Source organism: Desmodus rotundus, chromosome 7 (genome assembly GCF_022682495.2).
Source record: "Desmodus rotundus isolate HL8 chromosome 7, HLdesRot8A.1, whole genome shotgun sequence".
Classification (NCBI taxonomy): Eukaryota; Metazoa; Chordata; class Mammalia; order Chiroptera; family Phyllostomidae; genus Desmodus; species Desmodus rotundus.
In genome coordinates this window covers 1,443,691-1,465,666 of record NC_071393.1, presented here as the reverse complement: position 1 = coordinate 1,465,666, position 21,976 = coordinate 1,443,691, and the positions used below count along the sequence as shown (strand labels likewise).

At 61.4% G+C, this 21,976-nt stretch overlaps 1 protein-coding gene across 2 annotated transcripts; it reads right to left on the bottom strand.

Moving 5' to 3' along the window:
* Nucleotides 1-3,555: 3,555 nt before the first annotated feature.
* Nucleotides 3,556-21,180, bottom strand: SLC15A4 (solute carrier family 15 member 4). Of its 2 annotated transcripts, XM_053927779.2 has the most exons (9): nt 20,025-21,180; nt 15,033-15,328; nt 14,467-14,557; nt 11,616-11,726; nt 11,115-11,192; nt 10,541-10,709; nt 6,654-6,809; nt 5,679-5,837; nt 3,556-4,536 (listed from the first exon to the last, which is right to left on the bottom strand). In XM_053927779.2, exons 1-9 carry the CDS (start codon nt 21,033-21,035, stop codon nt 4,382-4,384), a joined length of 2,226 nt encoding a protein of 741 aa, XP_053783754.1. In that variant the 5' UTR covers nt 21,036-21,180; the 3' UTR covers nt 3,556-4,381. The 2 variants fall into 2 exon arrangements, with proteins under 2 accessions (XP_053783754.1, XP_053783755.1); XM_053927780.2 differs by lacking the exon at nt 14,467-14,557 and having other exon boundaries at nt 11,616-11,784; nt 20,025-21,171.
* Between the last annotated feature and the right edge of the window lie 796 nt (nt 21,181-21,976).

The window sequence follows — 21,976 nt, the reverse complement described above, 5'->3', positions numbered from 1 at the left end:
TCGCTCACTGTGCGGAGAGTGAGGGTGGGGGGTGGGCTTAGGAACCTCTGATTTTGACAGGAAACAACCTACATGAAATCCAGAGCCCAGGTGAGGGCCTGGCCTCCTGTTTGCCTTCAGTCTGAAAAAAAAGAGTGTGAAGCCCTGGCCAGGTGGCTCAGCTGGTTGGAGTGCAGTCCTTTAAACCAAAAGGACACAGGTTCAATTCCCGGTCAGGGCATCGAGCGCCTGGGTGGCGGGTTTGGTTCTCGGCCCAGGTGCGAATGAGTGGCAATCCATTGATGTTTCTCGCATGGACGTCTCTCTCTCTCTCCTGCCCTTCCCCTCTCTCTAAAATCAATAGTCATGTCTTTGGGTGAGAATAAAAAATGATAATAAAATAAATAGATAGGTAGGGAGAGAGAGAGAGAGAGAGAGAAATGGAGGGTGAAGGCCAAGTTCCAGCTCCAAACCCAGACAGGGTAGGAAGGCTGGGAGAATCGAGCGTCAGGTCCTGCTTTCCCAGAGTCCGTTCCCCCTTCTGCCAGGAGATGGCGCTGTTTCAGCTGGTGGATCCACAGTCAGGCCCGCCAGCACCTGGTTAGCACCTGGCTCGCCCTTGGCTTGCCCTTGGCTCACCCTGGGCTCCAGGGTGCCCACGTGATCTGAGAGGTCCTCGGCCGGAATCCTGCCTCCCCCAGGAGCACCTGAGAGGAAATCCTCCTCTCTCCTCTGACTCGGGGAGTGGGAGGCCGAGAAGAGCCTCCTCACAGAGGCCGCGGCCCGGCCGGTCCGAACCCCAGCAGGCGAGCCCGCAGACAGCGAGTGGGCGGGTCCAGGTGTGTGGGGCCTGCCAGGAGGGGCGCCAGGCGGGGCACCTGGAGGTTAGACCGTGATTGTCCTGTAGCCACACCCAAGCCACCCTTAGACGGTGAGTGGAGCTGAGAAACTGGGAAAATGAGGAACTGCCCGCAGCCTTGTGCTGGCTGAGACAGAGGCGAGGCCCGTAGGAGGGCAGCCTCCCAGCGCTGGAAAAGGCCGGAAAGCCTTCTCCCTCGAGCCTCCAGGAGGGATGCCCGCCCGACGTCGGCGAGGAGAGGCCAGGGCTGGTTCCTGACCTGCCCAGGCCACGGCTGTGCTGGGCTCAGGGCCCACTCCAGTGCGGGATGACTTAATTCCACCTGTAGAAGTTCTATTGCCAAAAAGGGCACATGCACAGGTTCCGGAGGGCATGAATTTGGGGGCCACCCGTGGACCCCACCCACCGCTTTCTCAGGGCCGAAATCAACCCACACAGATTCTGAAATTTTGTAAGGCTGTTTTCACTTTTCCTTTTTTTTTTTTTTAAGATTTTATTTTTATTTTTAGAGAGGGAGAGGGAGGGAGAGAAGTAGAGAAATATCAACGTGTGGTTGCCTCTTGCACGCCCCCTACTGGGGACCTGGCCTGCAACCCAGGCCTGTGCCCTGAATGGGAATCCAACAGGAGACCCTTTGGTTCGCAGGCCCGCACTCAATCCACTGAGCCACACCAGCCAGGACATCACTTCTGCGTCTTTAAAAAAAGGCGTGAACACCTCCCTTGCCCTGCACGGCCCCCGGTGATCAGCCCTCTCCTCTGGGCCTGTCCTCCCTCCTCAGCTGTGCATGGTCTCTCCCATCCCAACCCCCACCCCTGGGCCCCCACATCTGACTCCTGGAGACCCCTCCACCCCGAATGTCCTCAGCCCTGGAACCTGGAGCGCTGGGGTCACATCCCTCCCCAGCTACGCCCAGCCCGCAGGGGCACGGGCTCCGGGCACCACCTGCTGCACTTGACCCCGCACTGCATCCCCGGCTGGTGCGCATCCTTCAGGGGCGGCGAGTCTGGGGAAGACTGGAGGTCTGGCTCGTTGGAGCAAAGACTCATTCAGGTCTGGGTGTCTCCAAAGGGGATGAAGATGCTGGCCCACTTTCAAGAACAACCAATGACCGGAGGCCTGGCTGCCCAGCAGGGAGGAGGTAGAGACAGACTGGAAATGCCACAGGGAAGGTCCCATCGGCTGCCTGCCTCCCACTCCCACCACTGGGACCCCAGGGGCCAAGGGGGCTGACGGTGTGATGGTCTGCAGCCTCCCCCCCCTCCCCGGACCCGTTTTGCCGGGTCCCGAGGCCACGGGAGAAGCAGGCACAGCGAAGGCGGTTCCTGTCCTGTCTGTACCAGCTGGGAGCTGTGACTTGAGCCCCGTCCCACCCCCTGTGGGACAGACGACTTCCAGTTTGGAGCGTAAGGTCGACCAGCTGTGTGGACGCGCCGGACGGCCTCCCTCCCAAGCAGCGAATGCCGGTTCTGCACACGGTCAGCCGGGCGGCCCTGAGCCACCTGCCCCCCGTTCCCCCGCTTCCTCTGTATTTATGACTTTTATTTAATGTGCTCGTTCCACAGAGCACGTGGTATGTGTTATTTCCTCCAAAGGTCCCGCTTCCCAAGGAGCAAGGTGTTTACAGTGAACCTCTTAAAACATAGACTCAAGTGGCTTCATTCCACTCGGAAGAGGCCGTGAGACACCGGGCCTGTGTTAACGTGACTCCGCCCCTCCCCTAATGGGCCTGGGCCTCCGAGGGATGGGGCTGTTCTGCACCAGGTGGGGCCGTTTGTTAACACTGAAGATCATCCATTGTTAATGGCCCATGACTTAGAAGCAGTCAAGGTTTTCTACGGGCCCCTGGGATTTTGAAAGGACTCACTGGTGTGGAGTTTGCAATGGTATATAAAGGAGCCACATAATGGCCCTGGCTGGTGTGGCTCAGCTGACTGAGTGCTCGCCTGCAAACCCAGAAGTCACCAGTTCGATTCCCAGGTAGGGTGCGTGCCTGGGTTGCGGGCCAGGTTTCCAGTGGCGGGTGTGCGAGGGTCCACTGATGGATTGTCTCTCACATATGATGCGCCCAGCACCCAGGACCCAGCCCCAAGGCAGGCCCCCAGGTAAGGGGGCGGGGCACCCAGGCAGGGTGGCTGGGCGTCAGCACCACAACCTGCACAAGGGGGCGCGGCAGGCTTCTCGTCACCCCATCTCCTCCTCCTCACCCCCCCACCCCTGGCTAATTCCTCAGGGAGAAGCCCTACTTTCAGAGCCTGGGTGGGCCCACTGCAGCACGCCCTAAGGGCAGACACTTACCCCTGGTGGTTAGTGCATTTCTGGGGCTTTTCAACCTTTTTTGCTGTGTTGTTTAAAGCAAACACACACCACGCCCCTCTGAGCTGGCGACAGGTTTTCAGGGAAGCCAAACCCTGCCGGTTGAGAGTGCCTTGTAGTTTTCTGTGGCTTTTCTCTACTTCGTATTACCAAAAAAAAAGGAAAGAAGGAAGACTCGGGGTTTTTTGTTTGTCTTCTCCTGACGTAATTCTATACTTCCATACAGAGCCGGCTTCAGAATCGCTACTTGGAGAGTCAGAGCCGTGCCAGGAGGGGGGGTTTTACTGGGAGCTCCGTGAACAGGTGACTCAGGAATCGCTACACCCGCCACACCTCGGCTCACGGGCCCCACGCAAACACCAAACGGTAGCTGGGGACAGACCACGAAGGGAACCAGTTAATGGGTCTCAATTTGAGGTGTTTTTAATAGTAAGTTTATACCAAAAATCAGTGGCAAGTAAAGAATAGTTTTTATTTAACAAAATCAGAACCCTGACCTATATGTAAAATAACTATACAAACGGCAACGCCTAAGCAAACAGTTCAAGTTCACATTTAACAATTACATCGATTTTGTTCAAAAGGGTCTTTCCTTACAGCTCCCTGCCCCGCCCCCAGTCTCAGCTCCCAACACGGAATCACACGCAAGGACGCGGGCAAGGCTGAAAACCCTCTGCAACCTGTTTTGCAGCTTGAGGCACGACACACAGACGTACGTATGTCTTGACTTACGTCCTCACGTACTGAAAGGAAAAGGCAGTGTCGAAGGTTTAAAAACAAAGCACACTTCAAGCAGCGGGTAAACACTCGGCGCCGGCTCGCCGCAGACACCAGCGCGCGGCCTGGCCAGGTCCGTGCGGCGTCCACTGCATGCCGCCCTCCTGAAACCCTCCCGTCTCAGTAGAAGCAGATGCTTGTTAATCAGAAAGAAAACCAGTCGGAGCACACGGCTGCACGGGGACGAGGCTAACGTGTGTGAGACACGAAGATGTCCGTGAACACGCGTGCAGTGGCCGGGCAGGCCTCATCAGAGCCAGCTGCAGATGGACAGACGAGCAGGGACAGGAGGGACACGCTGCTGCACCCCCACTCAGCACGAGACGCTCCCAGGAAGACGCTCTCTGCCTGGCCCGTCGCAGGAGAAGATGCCGCCCAGCTGTCGGGGGCTCAGCCCCGGCCGGACTCAGCACGCCGCCAGTGCCTCCCGGAACGCCCGTCTCCGGGACGTCAGGCCCTCCTGCCGGTGGGCGTCGCTGCCCCACTGGCCCGCGCGCGCTGCCGGTCATACCTCACGGAGACGACGAGGAAGAGCAGCAGTGTGGCCCCCTGCACGGCCGCCAGGAGGAAGAAGTAGTAGTTGAGGTGGCAGCCGTTGATGTTGCCTAAGGGGGGAGAGCAGGGAGAAAAGGGCCGTGAGCGGCGCTCACAGACAGTCGGGAAGACTCTCTGCTTCACCTCGGCCCCTCCTGCACTCGGGCTGACCCTCACCTGTGGCCATGAAGGAAAAAACCACACAACTGTAATCCCAAACGCACAAGCACCTGCTCCCGAAACCACGGCGGAAGGCACCAGGAGCCGGCCGTCCGGACCAGGGCCCCCTCCCCCGACTCCATCGTCTCGTCTGGCTGACGAGGGGCTGCATCCCCGCAGTGCCCGCCCCAAGACCGCCATGACACAGCCCTGTCCATGCCTTGGGGCACCAGGCCGGGCTGACAGGGCCGCTGAGCAGGGGAGGGAGAGGAGACTCGCGGGACAGCCAGAGTGCTCCGGTCCACCTCCAAACACTGCTGGCCGGCCTCCTGGCCCAGACCGCGGGGGGCAGACACCTCCCCCCTGTGCTCCTGCCCAGCAGCAGGCCCCCGACAGGGCGCACGCTTCCTGCCAGGCTGCTTTCAGGCCATGTCCCTGCCGCCAGCTCTTTCAGGGGGTCCCTGCATTTACGGAGAGGCCTGGGGTGCAGCTGACAGCTGAGGGAGGGACGGGGGGGGGGGGGGGGGGGACACCCTCTCAGTTGCGTCTATGGGGCTGCACACAGGCAGACGCCACACGGCGTGGATGCAGTCGACGCGTAAAAACAGGGAAGAAACCCACTCTCCCGGGCCCACTTAAAACCAGCGTGAATCTGGAAACAGAAAACTCATCTTTGTGACTCTTTAACGCCCCAGATGCTGCCACCTACGAGTGTCAGCTGTGAAACCCGGGCACGACTGATCAGCAGAAACGCTCGCTTACTGGGGGAGGGCAGCCTCCGCCCTCTCGGTTTCCTCAACAGCAGAAAATGACAATGTGAGGCCAGGAAAAAAACAGGGAGCAGAGTAAATACAGGGCCCAGTGTGACGCTGCAGGAAGGCAGCCTGCTCATCAACGTCCCCAGGCCGTGGCAGCAGAGGCCGCTGCGTGTTAGGAGCGGCTGAGCCCAGAAGGCCCAGCCTGACACCCACCCCCCACTCAGCGCTCAGCACCGCCTGAGCCCAGGGGCCGCCTCACCCCCTGTCCCTTTCTGAAAAACGGACGCCATCCTTACCAAAGTCCGTGTGGTTGCTCATCCAGCCGATGGCCTTCAGGGACACCAGCGCCAGCAGGCCCGAGCCCACGAAGGACCCGACGCCGGAGAAGAAGAAGAACAAGCCCATGATGGCGCTCTGCATGGACTTGGGCGCGGCTGCGTACGCGAACTCCAAGCCTGCGGGGAGGGTGCGTGTCTGTGAGCAGTGGTGGCCGGCCCCCTGCCCAACAGGGCTGCGCGCACGACCTTCACGTGACGAGTCCCAAAACCGCAGTGACATGGGGAGCCACGTCCTAGCTCTCAAATAGGGACACCTGTGAGCTCGAGAACCCCCTGCTCTTTATGGAAAGGATAGTCGAGAGCAGCTTTTCCTCTCGTCTTAACGAACGGGAGTCAGACCACAGAGCAGGCACACGAGAACGGGGACCTCCTGAGAGGTCAGCCTAACAGGCTCAACAGGCACACGGAGGGCCACAGTGTGTCCCCAGGGGAGGGCCATGGGGCGATGGCACCCTCGCCAGCCCGTCACCCAGGTCACTCGTGCTCCCCGAGCAGCTCAGGTTCTCTAGGGACAGAGCAGCCCGTGAGAGCAAAGCCCAGGCCGCTGCCTGTGGGGTCTGAGCCCCACCTCCAGGCGGGGACAGGTCTGCACCCTCAGGAGGGCGACCGAGGGGCAGACGGGCCGTGGAGTTGGTGCTAGACACCAGACCCACAGGAGCCGGCCGCCGCGGGGTCTCCTCTGCCTCGCCTCCCTCCTACACGCCCTCGAGGTGGAAGAGGGACACGGTGCCGATGTTTCTGGGACGCAGTTTTCAGGCCACAGAAGGGGAATCTCGGCCAGCACTTCTGTCTCCTTCCCAGCTCTGCACTGAGCCACTGCGCCCGCCCCAAACAGGCGTGCGGCACTGCCTCCCACCCAGCTGAGCCACCGGGCACGGACACGCCACGGCTTTGTTGCTCCATTGGCCCCGACGCCTCAGCCCCAACACTCGCCTGCTATGCTTGCGAATATCTCGCTGACGCCGATGAGCACGTACTGGGGCACCTGCCACCATATGGGCAAGTCGGCTGCGAAGTACACGACCTTCCCGATGGTCTGGTTGATGGTCTTCTCCTTCACGAGGTCCAGCCGTTTGCTCTCCAAGATCCCTGGAATTCACAAGAGCAGCTGCCCTTTATGCTTTGCCATTAAACCAAAGAACAAGACGTCGGCTGCAGGCTGTTCGGGGAGCGTCCCGAGAACCCACGCGAGGCCCACAGTCAGCACCGTTGCCTAACTCTGCGCGGTGCTGGGCGGGCGCCAGGCTCGCCAGCAGGTGACTCCGTAAGGTGTGTGTCTGGTCACTATGCTGTGTCCCGGAACTGATATGGCACTGGGTGTCAACTGTCACTAAAAAGTAAACTTTGTTTCAAGAAAAGGACGATGTCTGAGGACACAGCTCCCCCAGAGGCCCCAATCTCGGGGCTATCCGGCTCTCGGTCCCTCAGTGGGCCACTGAAATACAGGTCACGCCACACACACCTCATCTGGCGTCTCTAAAACAGATGCTCAGTGTGTTTACTCGAATCCTCAAATATCTCGATGCTCACCTGCACAATTTTTGTTTATTTAAAAAGGGGAGTAGGGAGCCCTGGCTGGTGTGCCTTAGTGGACTGAGTGCTAGCCTGTGAACCAAAGGGTCGCCGGTTCTATTCCCAGCCAGGGCACGTGCCTGGGTTGCGGACCAGGTCCCCAGTGGGAGGCACACAAGAGGCAACCACACCTTCTCTTTCTCCCTCCCTTCCCCTCTCTCTAAAACTAAATAAACAGCAGGGAGGAAGGAGCGACACAGCGCAGTGACAGAGAGCTGAGCACCACGCCCTCTGCGGCAGGCAGCTCGCTCTGAGACTCCATCCCACGTGCCGAGGGGTATGAGCCGACCCAGCCGCTACGACCGGTGAGGGCGGCCTCAGCCTCCACAGCACGAGACCCTGTGAGTGACGCCTCACCTGTCGGGAGTGACAGAGAGGGCGTGGGAAACCAGCTGGGGCAGACGCAGCTGCTCTTCACGAAACCCAACGTGACCGCCCGAATGTTAAAGGGGGCGGTCTGTGGGCCCGAGGTCTCGGGTCAGCGATGCTGACCAGTGTGTCTGAGACCCCGGACCTACTGTGCGTACAGAAGCGCAGGGCATCAGAGCCGCGTGAGGGAGGACAGGAACCAGCACATTCCTTTCAAACCCTGGGGCGGGAAGGGGCCGGCATGGTGAGCAGGGGCGAGGAGATGACTCTGGAACCTGGGCCCCAGCCCCACGTCGAGAAGCGGTCCAAGCAAAGAGGAGAGAGCAAAGGACCAGGTGGGGACCTGGCAAAGTGCCGTGACGGGCACACGCGTCCCATGCACGGTTCCCACTACCACTCAGGGAAGGAGGGAAAGAAGAGGAGTTTCCCCAGAAACGAGGCAGACAACCGCACGACGCTGGCACAACAGGAGGAGACTACTATCTCGACCCTTCACTTGGAAACACAGACAACAGCCAAGCCCTGACACGCGGGGTCGCCACGCCCACTGAGAGCAGGGCGCACATGTGCAGGAAGCAGGAAGGAGGAAGGAAACGCGGGGGACCGACTCCACAGCCTATTTTTATCTCCACCAGCGGCTTCGGTGAAACCCAGCAAGCTGCTGAGTTCCACCTCAGAGGCCAGGGGCTCCTCATCTGGGTTTCTGGGCGAAGACCTACAGCTTCTGGGCAGCAGACGGGGGACAAGGCCTGTGGGGTGTCCCCTGCCCTGGCAACAGTGGGCTGGCTGACACCTCCACGGAGCTCCGTGGCCCCGTCCCCGAAGCAGGACAGATGTCTGCAGACAGACAACACGCGTGCTGGATGGAGCCCAGGTTTCAGCAGAGCCCTTAACACACGGGGTCATTTCTGAAACTCCAACCTTGTCCAACAGCAGGAAGTTAACATGAATTAAAAACCTGAGCAGTGCGGACGGGGGGTCGGGACATGAATGCTCTTGGAAAGTGAAGCAAGAAGCCTGAGCAAAAGTCAGCGTTCTTTTCCCCCAGCAACGCTCGGCACACTGAAGGAAGGCCAGACACTCCGCACCGTCGCGAGCAGGCGTCCCAAGCCCAGGGGCCACAGTGGACGGTGCGGTTCACAGCTCGCGGTGGCAGCAACCTTCTGAAAACAAGTCCCTGACACTCGGAACTTTAAGAGCCTCATCCACGCGAGACCAGGAAAGCACAAAGGAGTGGGAAGCAAACTTAGCGTAGACCACACAGGACCGAAGTGGAGAGATGCGTGAGACTGTGCAAGCCTCTCTGAATGAAGTTCAAGAGGAAACTCTAAAGTGGGAAAAAACACGAGTAAGATGAGGTAAGGTTCTGGCTAATAACCACCCGTGTGTCGACACGGGAAAGAAAAGGCGGCTGGAAAACGGGGCACGCCACACAGGCTGTCCAAGAGCAGAGTGGCTGGTGAATCAGGGGGCACCTAAACACGACTGAAAACCCACGTTGGGACAAAGCTGTCCCTCATGCGCACCCATGCGCCGCGGGTCACAGAGACAGAAGTCAGCGCTGCCCTCGGAGGGTCTGGGAACACCCTCGTGATCGGCCACAGAGCTCGCCTCGCCACTGGTGAGGCTGGGAGGGCAGGCGGTGTGAAGGAGCCCAGCAGAGAACCTACTAGAGACACCCGGCGACCGAGCACACCCCTCTCCCACAGGCAGAGGGCAGGGCTTCCAGCCTGGCCTGTGTCCAGCGGGGTCCTAGTGCCGAGAGAGGGCCGCCCAACCCAGGAGGGGCCCAGAGCAGGCACTCAGGGGAGGCCAGACAGACGCCATCTCCACACCTCGGCTGCGCCTCCAGACGGCCCTGTGGACTGCCGATTCCCAGGGCCGATTCCTGCGGCCGCCTCTCCTGTTGGCCCAGGACAACCCGGGGCACACAGTGCCACCGCAGACGCAGCCTCTCATTACCCATGCTATCGAGAGAGCACGTATCAGTCCCCGAAGCGTCCCAGCCCCTGGAACACAGACCACCTGGCCCCGGGACCCGTTTCTGTGCATCTGCTGAGCACTCCGCCACGGCACTCACTCCCGCAATGGGAGATGACGCAGCAGCGAGCTGGATCCCGCCTCAGCGGGGAGGGACGCGAAATCCCTGAGGAGCACTGACTCAGGAATGCCGGCTTTTCTTCTGCTCCAACACAAAGCTGTCTTATGGTTCAGTAACTTTCAAAGATTCATGAGGGTAGGGATCCAAGCAGGCTGAGAAAGTCCACAATACCACCGCTTTGTCGCGGAGACGTTTCAACCAAGACTCCAGACTGTGGGAATTACGAAAACAGGATGCGCCCCCAACAGGGCAAAGGGCTCCCTACCCTCACTGGTGACAGGCTACTGAGGCATCGGTCCTTCACATCCTACTGCGGGGGTGGAGGCTGGGCCTGAACCCGGGTCCGAGGAGACCCGCCTCCCCCAGAAAACACACATGGACCTCTCTGTGGCGAGCGCGGGGGGTCCCCCTGAGGCCGTGGACAGACCTGGCGCTAGGAGCCCCCAGGTGGGGTTCTCAGCCGTGCGTGAGAAGCACGCACCCCTGCCCCCCATCTGAACCTGCAGCACCAAGGCGGGAACAAGCCTCCTCGGACTCCGTCCTGCCTCTTCCCAGTGCACGGCCCTGGTTTTCCTAAACAGACGAAAAACACTTCCGAGAACCGAAACGGCAGACGATGGAGCGGAAGGATGAGCCGCGCTCGGGCTGAAGTGGCCACGTGCGCCCTGTGGAGGCCGCGCTTCCCGGACACCCAGGCACGACGGCCGCTCCACGCTCCAGAGGCCCGCGGCCGCTGCTGGGCAGTTTGAGCAGGAGGGAGACGGAAACAGCCCCTCACCGGCAGCGAAGGCAGAGCACATGACGAAGAACATGCCCACGGCGATCCTCTTCAGGGAGGACGGCAGCAGGCCGCGCCTCCGCAGGGCGGGGTCCACCAGCTTGTCCTTGAGCGGGACCAGCAGCAGGATGAGCAGAGCGTCGAACATGGTGAGCCAGGCGGCCGGGAACTGTGGGCGACAAGCATGGCAGCGGTCACCCTGTGGCGAGCGGACACGGAGGGGCTGACGTCCAGCTGTGGGGGAAGCTGGCTCCCAGGGCGTCTCTGCAAGGTCTAACCTCCTCGGGGAAAGATCGCAGTTTAAGACAGCGGAGCCGAGGGGACTTATCTCTAGGGGATCCGCACTCTAAGGGGACAAAGACTCGGGTCAGACCACGCACTCATCAACTGGACGCCCGGACACGGCACGAGGACGGGGGACAGTCTGTCAAAGAGGTGGAACCCCCACATCGACACACATGCTGTCCGTCGTGCTGACTGCTCCCGTCTCTGAGGCAGCCACCGGGACGGGCAGGAGGGACCCTCACGTCACAGGAAGCGGGGCGCCCACCTCAGACCACCGCCCCGCCCTCACCGTGTGCGTGGCGGCCGTGATGCTGGCGATCTCTGGGATCCGCAGGTGAAGACTCTGCAGGACATACGTGGTCTGCATCTGCGTGTGAGAAGCGGCATCGTTACTGGCGACGGTCACGGCTCGGCCTGCGAACACGGGCAGCAGGTGGGGCCGCTACTCTGTAGCCACATGCTCAGTGCTCGGGTGGAAAACAGGCGAGTCTGTTATCTGGTCGGCAGGAATCCGCCTGGGGACCCAGCTGGAAAAAGAACTAAGAGTTCCCCAACGAGACCTCAGCAGGGGAGGTGGGGCCTGGAGAAACACCAGGGGACCCACTCCTAGCTTCCTCTTGGAAACGATTTCAAAACACTTCAATCGGCAAAAATGAGTTGGTACCTAAAACCCAGATTGTGAGCCGAGAGTCCCAGGGGAAAGACCCTCGGAGCCCCGACTCCAGGGACGGCCGAGCCCCGCGCTGGGCTGGCACCTGCAGGGGACAAGGGGCCCGCTGCTGCCACTCACTTGAAAGTACACTGTCCAGTACGGGATCAGAGCCAAGAACACGGGGACGACCTTGACCAGAGCTCGCACGTCCTCCACTTTGTCTTCCGTGAAGGGCCCTCCACGAGACATCTTACATGAACCAAACAGACTGTGTTTAGAAGAGTGCGGAAAGCCTCCACTGCCTTCACTTCGGGAGACAAAATGAAGCAGTTAGTTTTCTTCCCGCCGGAGAGCGGGTCCTCGGTCACACCCTAACTCTGCAGGTGGGGCGGCTGGCTGTTCTGAACCCGCTTCAGCATCACCGCGCGCCTGCGAACAGGACGCACAGCCGCCGAGGCTGCTCCTGACCCGGGCAGCTGGCCAAGGGCCACAGCGGCTCCCGCCCCGAGCGAGCTGCGGCCGCTCCGTCCTGACACCGCTCACACCGGCCACTCTGCACTGCTCTGTCTGGGCTGTCCACCAGGGGCTTCATCTCACGGCGAGGCCTGGCCGCCAAACGCGGTGACGAATGGACCACCGCGCGGGTGCGTTTGCCGCAGTCACTGCGTGTCCGAGAGCTGCCCCGGCGGGCGCAGTGGCACCTCCCGCTGTGAGGAAGTGCAGAGAGGACAGGGACCCGCCCTGGGCGGCCCAGGCTGCTCCTGCTAGCCCCCTGCACTGGGGGAAGCCAGGGCACAGAGAGGGCAAGGAGTGGTCCAGGCAGCACAGCTGAGCTGGGCGGGGCTCTGAGTCCTTGCCAGAGAGCTGAGGCCCCATCTGGGCGGGACACCAGCTGCCCCTGTGTGCCAGCCCTCAGGTGTCACCCTCAGCTCAGGCCTCCCGTCCCGGCTCCTATACGAACAGCTTCGCTCACCCGCCTGCCCTGGGTCTGTTTCAATCTTTATGAAATGACCGGGTCCCAGCGGCTGGTGCTGGGACCCTCTCTAGCTCCGAGACACTAACATAAGGGCACGCTCTATGGTCCTCAGGGGCAAAACAGAAAAAAAAAAATTGTTTTAAATGCATGGTAGCCTTCAAAGCCAGAAAAAGCAGGAGATACCTAGTCACCGTTAAGACCACTTCCCATCTGGGGAACTGACTAGGCAGCAGCTGCCTGCTTCCGAGTCTGCGAGCTGCTGCCCCGCAGCTGAGTTACCAGCTGTCTCAATCGTTTCATCCTGGAACGGAGTCGTTTTAAATGTGAGCCTTCAGAGTCGGCTGAACACTGAAAACCGTCACTCAACGTCCCATCCTACCTTGGACAGAAAAACTAAGTTTTACTGAGCGTCCACTCTGTGCCCAGTCCCGCTGTGCAGGGCACCGGGGGCCGCAAGCATGGCGACCAGCGGGGACTCCTGCCCTCCCGGGGCTTCGTGTCTCCTAGAAGCAGTCAGGGAAGAGCGTGAGGTGGAGCCCTCAACCCCAAGGCGTCACTCCCACTTCCCGTGCGAGCGTTCGTCGCTGCTCTCACTGGGGGGAGGCGCAGCCACAGAGGGGCATGCAGAGCCCCTCCCACCTCACGCGGCCATGGCCACGCCTGCTACATCATCCTGCCCGCCTGCTTTCCCGACATATGGCGTCACGTGACAAAACCATTCTCACTGAGCGCGGCTCACACAGGTCACTGGCTCATCCACCCACAACTCCAGTGTCTCACTCTGCTGCACCCAAGGGTCTCTCCCAGAGCCGCAGTTCCCAGGTTCCCAGCAGCACAGGACGCAGACAAGGGCACAGGCGCCACACGCACCCACGCACGCACTCTCCCGGGACGCCGACGTCCACACTGGGCAGGCAGCCGACCGGACTGCTCGCTCCAACTCAGCACTAAGTCGTCGTCCACACGGAGCCCCAGACCAGAAGGAAACCTGCCGGGCCCGATGAGCGGCCCCGTGTGTAAGGGGGGTGCATCTGGGAACCCTCCGGGCCACTGGCTTTTCTCAGGCTGGGCCGGGCCACTCCATCGCAGTGCACCAGAGAAGGCCTCCACAGTCAGACCCGAAGGGGAGCAATGGCCAGACCCTCCCTCTCCCCAGCGTCGTTGTGCGTGAAACCCCGAAATGCCCGCGGGGCCATGGTGTCCTCTCACGGAAGGTCTGCCAGGCACCAGCCACACCACCAGTGCCACGGCGAGGGGCTCCACCAAAGGACGAGGCACACAAATGGCATTCCATCTGCAGAATCCACTGCCAGAGGCAAGCCCAGCTTTCCCGCACGGCAGCCAGCCCTGGCCGGGCTGCAAAGGACTCAGCGGGCTCCTACTGGGGGCTCTGACGGCCGCGTTGGACAGCCACGCTGACTAAGAACTGCAGGTCAGCCGGGATAGCCTGGACCGCCGGGCAGCCGGGGGTGCCAAGCAGGGCGCGGAGCAGAGCCACAAAGGCCGCTTCATTTCAGCTTCCAGTCTGCCCCAGGGGAGGACACGGCCATTGTTGTGACTCCAAGGACAAAATCGGATACACACAGACCAGCCCGAGGAGGCAGATGTGGGGCCCGCCTGCAGAACATGGCTGAGCCGCCAACTCGGGCTCAGGGACCCCCCACCCCCCGCCCCAGGAATGCCGACCTTGACCAGAACCCTCCCTGCGGGGGCTGACTAAACAAGTCCCCGGGACTTCCCTGGACTGATGACACATGCAAGGCCCTGACCACACTGTGGTGACACAATGGAAGGAACTTGTCACACGCCCTGAAACTGTGTGCCCGAGAGGGGTGCATTTTACTACATGCAAATTATACTTCAACAAATAGCCAAAGGAAAAGATTCTGCGGACTCTTCTTGGGCGAAGTTCCTAACTTTCCTGTGTGAATCTGCACGCGGGGTGGCTGTCCCGTCTGTCCCCCTGTGCCTGGGCCACAGGACTTCCCCGGGACGGGGGCTTTCAGAGCTCACACCAGGAGGTTCCGTGCCGATGGGACGGGCTGCTCTCCCCGCAGCTCCCTCCGACTGCTGCGTCCTTCTGCCACCGGCCAGCTGTAGGATGCTGGGAAAGGTGCCACCCACCGTGAGAAGCAGCAACACGCAGTGGGGGCACAGGGAGGGGCTACAACAGGGGCGCCTGCTGCGTTTCCCACCACACGGACGGGCCGCCAGGGCTCTTTAACGTGAGAGAAGCGTGCAGCACAGATCTGCCCCCAGGGGTCCCCCGGATTCCTGTCTTTCCTGCCTCCCCCTAACGCAGCGGCCGGCGGCCACCCTCAGCACCCACAGCAAAGCTTACGTGCAGATCAGAAATGAAAAGCACGCGCTCCGGGCGGGCCACAGGTCAGTCGATCAGGTGGAGGCGACACCCCGCCCGCCTCCTCACGCTGCTGCGAGGTTCAGCACAGGGGGCAGTGCCACCACTCAGCCCGTGCCTGGCACACGGCGAGCACGTGACAGGTGAGCGGGTGTCCGACTGCAGCGCCTGGCCGGCCCTGTCGGGCGGGTCCCTGCGTGCTGGGGCCCCGAGCACTCACCCCCCACGAGCATCTTCTCCAGTGCGCTTCTGAGGGCGGCACGCATAGGCCAGGATCCTGAACACGTCGGTGAAGGCACTGCCGTCGGGGGGCTTGCTGATGAAAACGCTCTGGCCGCAGAGGAAGAGCAGGAAGGCGACGCCGATGCAGACGGTGGGCACGATGTAGCCGGCCACGAAGCTCACGTTCTGCTGGGTGTAGGCGATGCCTCCCAGCGAGATGATGGCGCCCAGGTTGATGCTCCAGTAGAACCAGTTGAAGAACCTCCGCGTGGCCTCGGGGCCCCGATCCTTAACCTGGAGGGCACAGGAGGAAGACACAGCACAGTGCGACCCTCTCTGAAGATGGAACACACATGTTTTCACGTGTTAAACCGTGCATTCACAGAGCCGCTGCTGTCGGCAGGGCCACACAAAGTACAGGCCCTTCGCAGGCCTCACGAGAAAAGCATGCCCCACACTCCTGGTCACCACACAGCCGGGGCCGAGTTCCCCTCGGCTACGCCTACGTCCAGCAAACGCTGGGGAGTCAGCCACCAGCTGCAGACTGCCTGCCTGGGGGGGGGGCGGGGGCGGGGGGCCGCCAGACCGCCCATACGAACCCGGCTCCCGGGCCCACGTCCCAGGCCTGCCCGCTCGTCTCCGCGGGGCCCAGGCCCGGGAGTCTGCCCGGTAGTCCGCTCTCCGGGGTGATCCTGCCCGCGGCTCCATGTGTCTGAGCGAAGAGGAAATCACGGACTGACACTAGAACCATGGCTGCTTCTAGGTTGGCAGGGCTGGCACTGGGACCAGAGACGCTGACAGGAGGGACTCCAGCAAGACTCCAGAACCCCGCCTCCTGAGCTCGGACAGACGTAGGCACGCTCCACGGGACCACTGACTCAACAGAGTTCCAGTGCCGGCCCGTCCACGCAGGGCAGGTCCCACCGCTCCCTTCCTGCCCGGGCCCCACGTCCACACGACACCCCAGGGACGGGCCCCGTGCCTGCACGGTCTGCCCCAGCCAGCGTCACAGCCAGAGGCCAGGGCTGGACCGCACACAGGGCCTGTCCAGGCTGCTGTCTCACGCAGGCCCTTCCATCTTGTCCTCACGTTAAGCATCCTGAGAGGTCGGACAGCTTCTGTTCTAGGACACACCTGAATTCTGGCTCTCATTACAAACGCTTCTTCTACATAACAAAGGAGGTTTGTGACGGGGCTCTAGCAACCAATTGTAATACCCAAAAAAGCAGCTTTTAAGCAGTCCTATTACTCGATACAATACTTTGGCCTGTATTTTTTACAGTGCTGGCAAGTGCTACAAATAATTATAAAGTAGCCACTGTCTCAACCTGAAAGAAACACGTTTCAGAGCGGAAGTCCCCTCCGGGTCTGGGCAACCCCCGAGGTAACGGTGTGCATGGGGGTTCCCAGAACTCTGAGGCGGACAGCTCTCCATGGGGATGGGGTGCGTTTCAATGTGCTAAGCTCGACTCAGAGAGTCAGCCACCCTGCAGACGGACCAGAAGTAAGGAAAACTGCAGGCAGAGAAATGGTTACAGAGAAGACACAACTGAAGATGTGAAAACAAGTAATTTTTTGTGGGGAGTGGGGCTTAAAATCACTGCAGACGAAGTCACATCTCACTGAAATGCGGGGGGGCCGCCCCACCACACCCGACAGCCACGTTGGACAGAGCGCGAGTGGGCACCACCTAGCGAGCTCCCAACTTCAAGATTCCCCTCACCCTCAGGTCCTGTGCAAACCTGCCAGTCAACTTACGTATCTTCTTAATTTTACTTTATTGATTTTAGAGGAGGAGGGAGAAAGAGAGAGAAACAGCAACGTGCTGTTGCACTTACTGGTGCATTCATTGGTTGGTTCTTGTATGTGCCCGACTGCGGATCGAACCTGCCACCTTGGTGCATCAGAATGACGCTCTAACCAACTGAGCTACCCAGCCAGATATTTCAACTTTCAAGTGCGATTCGCCAAAAATTACTTGAGAAACCTGAGCCTGTAACTAAGGCCCTAAATAAGCGCACCCCAGTAACAGTGGGTAACAAAGGGGAAGCTGGCTCCTACAAACCGTGAGTCACAGCCTCCCGCCCTGCAGCCCAGGGTGGGGGGGGGGGGGGGAGACGAGCCCGCAGCCCTCGCTGGGTGCCGTCCTGTGACGTCGCCACCCCTGCCCCCCAGCGAGGGCAGGCACACCCCCCCTGTGGCGGCTGGGAAGAAACCACAGCCATCAATTCACAGGACTGCAGGAACAGACTGGAATCACGCGCAGTGAGTCAGCTGGCTGATCTGGAAACTTTCCCTAAAATGCACAAGAGTGTGACTTTTTAAAGTCACAGAAAAATGTTTCACAAAAAACCGTTTCATTTGCTCTTCACTGGTAAAACCAGTTTTCCTTTGTTCAGGTCACTATTTCGAGTCCTCAGTCCATCTGTGAAGAATGGCTGACCGTGGGGGAGCCTCTGAGATGCCCTCCAGACCCCGCACAGGGCAAGGGCACCGACTCCTTCCTGCTGGGAGGCTCTGCACAGCTGTGACACGCAAGGACAGCCGCTCCTCGGTGCGCATGACAGCACTCTCGTCTGTTCCCAGAGCCATGGGCCCCCCCACCCGCAGGGAGCCGGGTCCTTCTGCACTCACCAGCCCCTGGCCAGCGCCAGAACCCCCAGTCTGCACAGTCCCCCCCCACCCAGCCCCGGTCTGCTCCGCACAGCGCACACCCGTGGAACCACGTGCTGTGTGGCCTCTGCATCTGGCATCTCTCACTCAGCGTCACCTTCTCGAGGGTCCTCCACGCTGCAGCCGGTGTCGGAACCTCGCTCCTGCTCGCGGCTGAGTCCCACCCCATCCTGTGCATGGGCCCCATTTTGCTTTGTCCATGCAGAACACCTCTTGATAAAAACCTCTTTTAACTGTTCATTAAAACGTTTTTAAACTGGTAGAAAAGTTGAAAGAACAGTGATGACACACACTCCTACGCCACTCTCTCACACCCGTAGTCCGTCCTTTCCACACGCATGTGCAACACTCTTGGAGGCTCAATGGTGCAAAAGCAAGTCGAAGCATCGCATTTACCCCCGAAGATGCCCCCATGACTCTCCTCACACCCAGGCCCTCCCCTCGCAGGACCAGAACACTACCCCCACACCGAGGGACCTTCACATGGACGGTTTTATCCAACACGGTCCGTGATCAAATTATCCCAAGTGCCCAATAAACGTGCTTTTAGAAAACCTGGGCTCTGGCCCCCCGCTCACGAGGCAGCTGGCCATCAGTCCGGCTGGGCCCTGTGCCCTCGACAGTGGCGAGCTGAAGCGGCGGGCCGGCCGTCTTGCAGGAGGGCCCGCCTCTCTTGTCAGTGCCCACTCTCAGTTACACAGCGAGAGGGCGAGTCCTCCTGCGCACTCGGTCCCCTCTGCAGGGCCGTCCGGGCTTCTAGGGAGCCGTCCGTCTCTCATGGTGCCTACTGGGGGCACTAACTTCGAGGCCAGGCCCTCTGTTTCTCGCCAGACAGGCCCCACGACAGTGAACCAGGCACTGGCAGGCTGGCACAAGACAGCGTGGGAGGAGCCCTCAGAGCCGCAAGGGGTGTGTACGTGAGACACACTGCCGTCATGGGACCGGGCCTTTAGCAACAGACAGCGATGGCGCACCAGCTCTGTGCCCTCGCTGCTGGCCCCTGAGGCCAGAGCCACAAGCCTGGGCCTTGAGACCCAGCCCCCCCCCCCATTATAACGTGTCGCCTTCCTGTGACGGAGAGCGCGTGCAGGTGTGGTTACAGCTCAGCTCTGCAGCGCAGGCTCTGGGGTCCTGGCTCGGTCGCAAACTGGCTGTGTCACTCGGAGCGAGGGAGCTAAGCTCTCAGGCCTCACACTTCCTCGTGTGTAAAGCGGCGGCTTGTGGACGAATAATGCCCAGCACGGGGCCTGGTGCAGAGCAAGCCCTCTGTGAATGCGATCAAGCACAGGGTCACTCAGCACAAAACCTGGGTTTCTTCTTCCCTGCTGCTCACCCTCCGCCCTAACCTGTCCTAGCCCCTCCTACAACCTGGCCACGCCTCTCTCTCACCTGGCCAGGGTCAGCCTCCTACCAGGTTCCCTGTGGTCCTCACCTCCCACACAGCCTAGTCTCAACACTGGGCCTCTGCAAGCTCTTTCTGGGAAGGGGAAGGGAAGAAACATGTCAGGTTTCGAGAGACCGACAGTGTGTCACAACAACTGAACCTGCTGTTGCGCCGGGACAGCGACCCCTCCGACAGCCGGGCCGGACTGTTCCAATAAGGCTTTGTCCGTGGAGGCTGAAGTCCGAGCTTCAAAACTTTCATTGTCACAAAATACTCACTTTTTTCCCCTACCATTTAAACGTTCAAGACCCAGTCTTATTCTTCTTCCCCCAAACAGGAAGTAGCCAGATTTGGCTGGCAGGCCACAGCTGCCAGGCCCCTGGGCAGCAGAGGCCAAATCTGTTAGAAGCTCAAATCAGATCAGATCACTCACTCCCTGACAGAACCCACACAGGCGTGGACTGAACACAGACCTCAAGCTTGTAAGCACGCCCTGCGGGGACCAGCCCTATCACCCTATTCCCACTTTAAAAAAAAATACATTTGACAAGTAAACTTGTGTAAGTTTAAAGATGTAGAGGTGTTGATTTGATACACTTATGCGTTGCAACATGGTTGCTACTGTAGGCACAATAGCAACAAGGGCTTCCTCTCTTCCAGGCCACCGGGCGTTCGCTCTTACCGATGGATGGTATTCTGCAGGTGTCCGCTCAAAGGACCCCTCTGTAGAAAGGCGGTCCCACCACCTGCGGCCACCCTCGCCAGCACTCCCAAATGGCACTTCCTAGGAAAGAGGCCGCAGCTACGCGCAGCTCCCCCTCGCAGCCCACCCGCGCGCCCCGTCCGTGCGGACCCCTCCTCCGCCCCTCTCCCACAGCCTGTCCTCCGGGCCTCCGCGCGTCCGCGCCCCCCGCCGGCCGCACCTGCGCTCACCTGGTCGGCGCCGAAGGGCGTGATGTTGGCCTTGACAGCGCCCACGCCTAGACCGACCACGGCGAGCGCCCCGAGCGCGGCGGGCGCGCAGTAGCGGGCGGGCGGATCCAGGCAGGAAGGCGCCGAGCAGTTGAGGACGCGCGTGGGGCGCGGGGTCCCGCAGAGCGCGGCGCGCGTGCTGGGCGCGGCCAGCAACGGGAAAGCCAACATGCCGAGCAGGTAGAGCGCCAGGCTGAGCAGGATGGCGCGCGCCCGGCCGAGCCGCGCGTCGGCCAGCCAGCCGCCGAAAGGCGACACCAGGTAGGTAAGGCCCATGAAGAGCAGCAGCGCCTGGCTGGCCTGCGCGCCCTCCCAGCCGAAGGGCGCGCCGTTCAGGAACAGCACCAGGTTGGCCGTGACGCCGTAGAAGGCGGCGCGCTCCAGCAGCTCCGTCAGCAGCACCGCGGCGCAGGCCAGCCGCCGGCCCTCGAACGCCGCGCGCCGCGCGCCCAGCAGCGGCGCCCGCTCCCCCGCGCACCCGTCCGTGCCCTCCATGAACCCGCCGGTCCGCTCCGCCGCTCGGCCGCGGCCCTTCTCGCGAGACCGGCCCCGCCGGCCGCCTCGGCCCGCCTCTCGAGCGTTCTCATTGGCCGGGCTCGTTGCCGCGCAGCCCGCCGGGAACTTCCGGTGTCGCCCCGGAAGCTGGCCAGGGCGGGGCCATCTGTTCAGCAGTACTTGGGACGAGCAGGCGGAGGCGCGAGCAAACCCGGCGCAGGGCTGGCGGGTTCGGAGCCGGGCTCTCCGAGGCCCCAAAGCCCCGCCCGGGAAAACGCGGACCGTTTGCGGCGGCCTGGGGATCCGCCTGTCCCACCGCCGCCCCTGCGCCCCCTCCTGGCGCTCCTGCTGGAGGACGGGGTCCGGGTCTGCGCTCGCGGCCACGCGGGCAGCTGCTTCTGGGGCGCGGGCGCCGTGCTGGCCTCTGCGCCCCGCTAAATGCCACTCGCACCCCAGCTCCTCAGTTGTCACAACCATACGTGCCCCCGGACCTCCCCGCCCCCGTGGCCGCTGAGCGGCCAAGTCGCCGCCACTGAGAACCGCGCGCCTAGAACCTGCGGAGCCCGGAGCCTGTTTCCCTGCCTGGCGCCGGCGCCCCGCTCCCCTCTACGTCACGTCCGGGGCGCTGACGACTCAGGGGCATGACCTTTTTCTTTTTTCTACCGGCCCATCTGAAGTCGACCCATTACCCCCCGCTGCACTTTCTCCAGGGGACCGTCGTGGTTTCTGTTCATTCCTTCGTCTCCCCAGCTTGTCCGTGGTCCCCACCGGTATAGGGGGCAGGCCCGTCCGTTCTGTTCCTCTCCACGCCCCCTGGAGCCCACAGCGCTGCCGGGCGCACGGTGGGGTGACGGGGTCTGGGGTCCGGGGCTACCGTAGTAACGGAAGTTTCCCACGTCGATTGTGGGGTTGGTGGCGAAGCTCTGGGAATGTCCTAGAAACCGGCGGCTTGAACGCTTTAAGTGGATGGGCTGTGCGGCACGTGGATTATGTCTCAGTAAGGCCGATGTCCCTAATAAAGGGAGCGAGCACCTAAAATCCGGGAGGTCTCGCTCGCGTGCCTGCACGCCCTGCTGTTGAACAGACAACGCGAGCTCTGGCCTCCCGCCAGCGACCGGCTCCCTGCCCCACGTGAATCCCAGCACAGGGCCAGGCCTCTGACCTGCCCGGCGGACAATGTGGCAGAAGTGTCCCCGGGCCAGATGTGGGCCCCCGCTGCTGGAGCACCCCAGCTGAGCGAAGCCACACAAGCAATCACCAGCCAGAGCAACAGGAACCCTGCCCCCCGCAGCCTCAACCCCGATCGCAGAATCTCAAACGAGTAAAATAGGGGTTATTTTAAACCAGTACGTGCTGGGGGTTGATACCCAGCGTCAGACCGTGGAGATACATACACCTGCCTTCCCCCACACCTGCAT

What these genes read in the sequence shown, in the direction of transcription:
- SLC15A4 (XM_053927779.2), bottom strand. Translation starts at nt 21,035, where the DNA reads ATGGTTGTGACAACTGAGGAGCTGGGGTGCGAGTGGCATTTAGCGGGG. An exon ending in CGCCCTTCGGCGCCGACCAG is followed by an intron (nt 15,329 to 20,024) that starts GTGAGCGCAGGT and finishes TGTGCCCTCCAG; the next exon opens with GTTAAGGATCGGGGCCCCGA. An exon ending in ACTGGACAGTGTACTTTCAA is followed by an intron (nt 11,193 to 11,615) that starts GTGAGTGGCAGC and finishes TCTCACACGCAG; the next exon opens with ATGCAGACCACGTATGTCCT.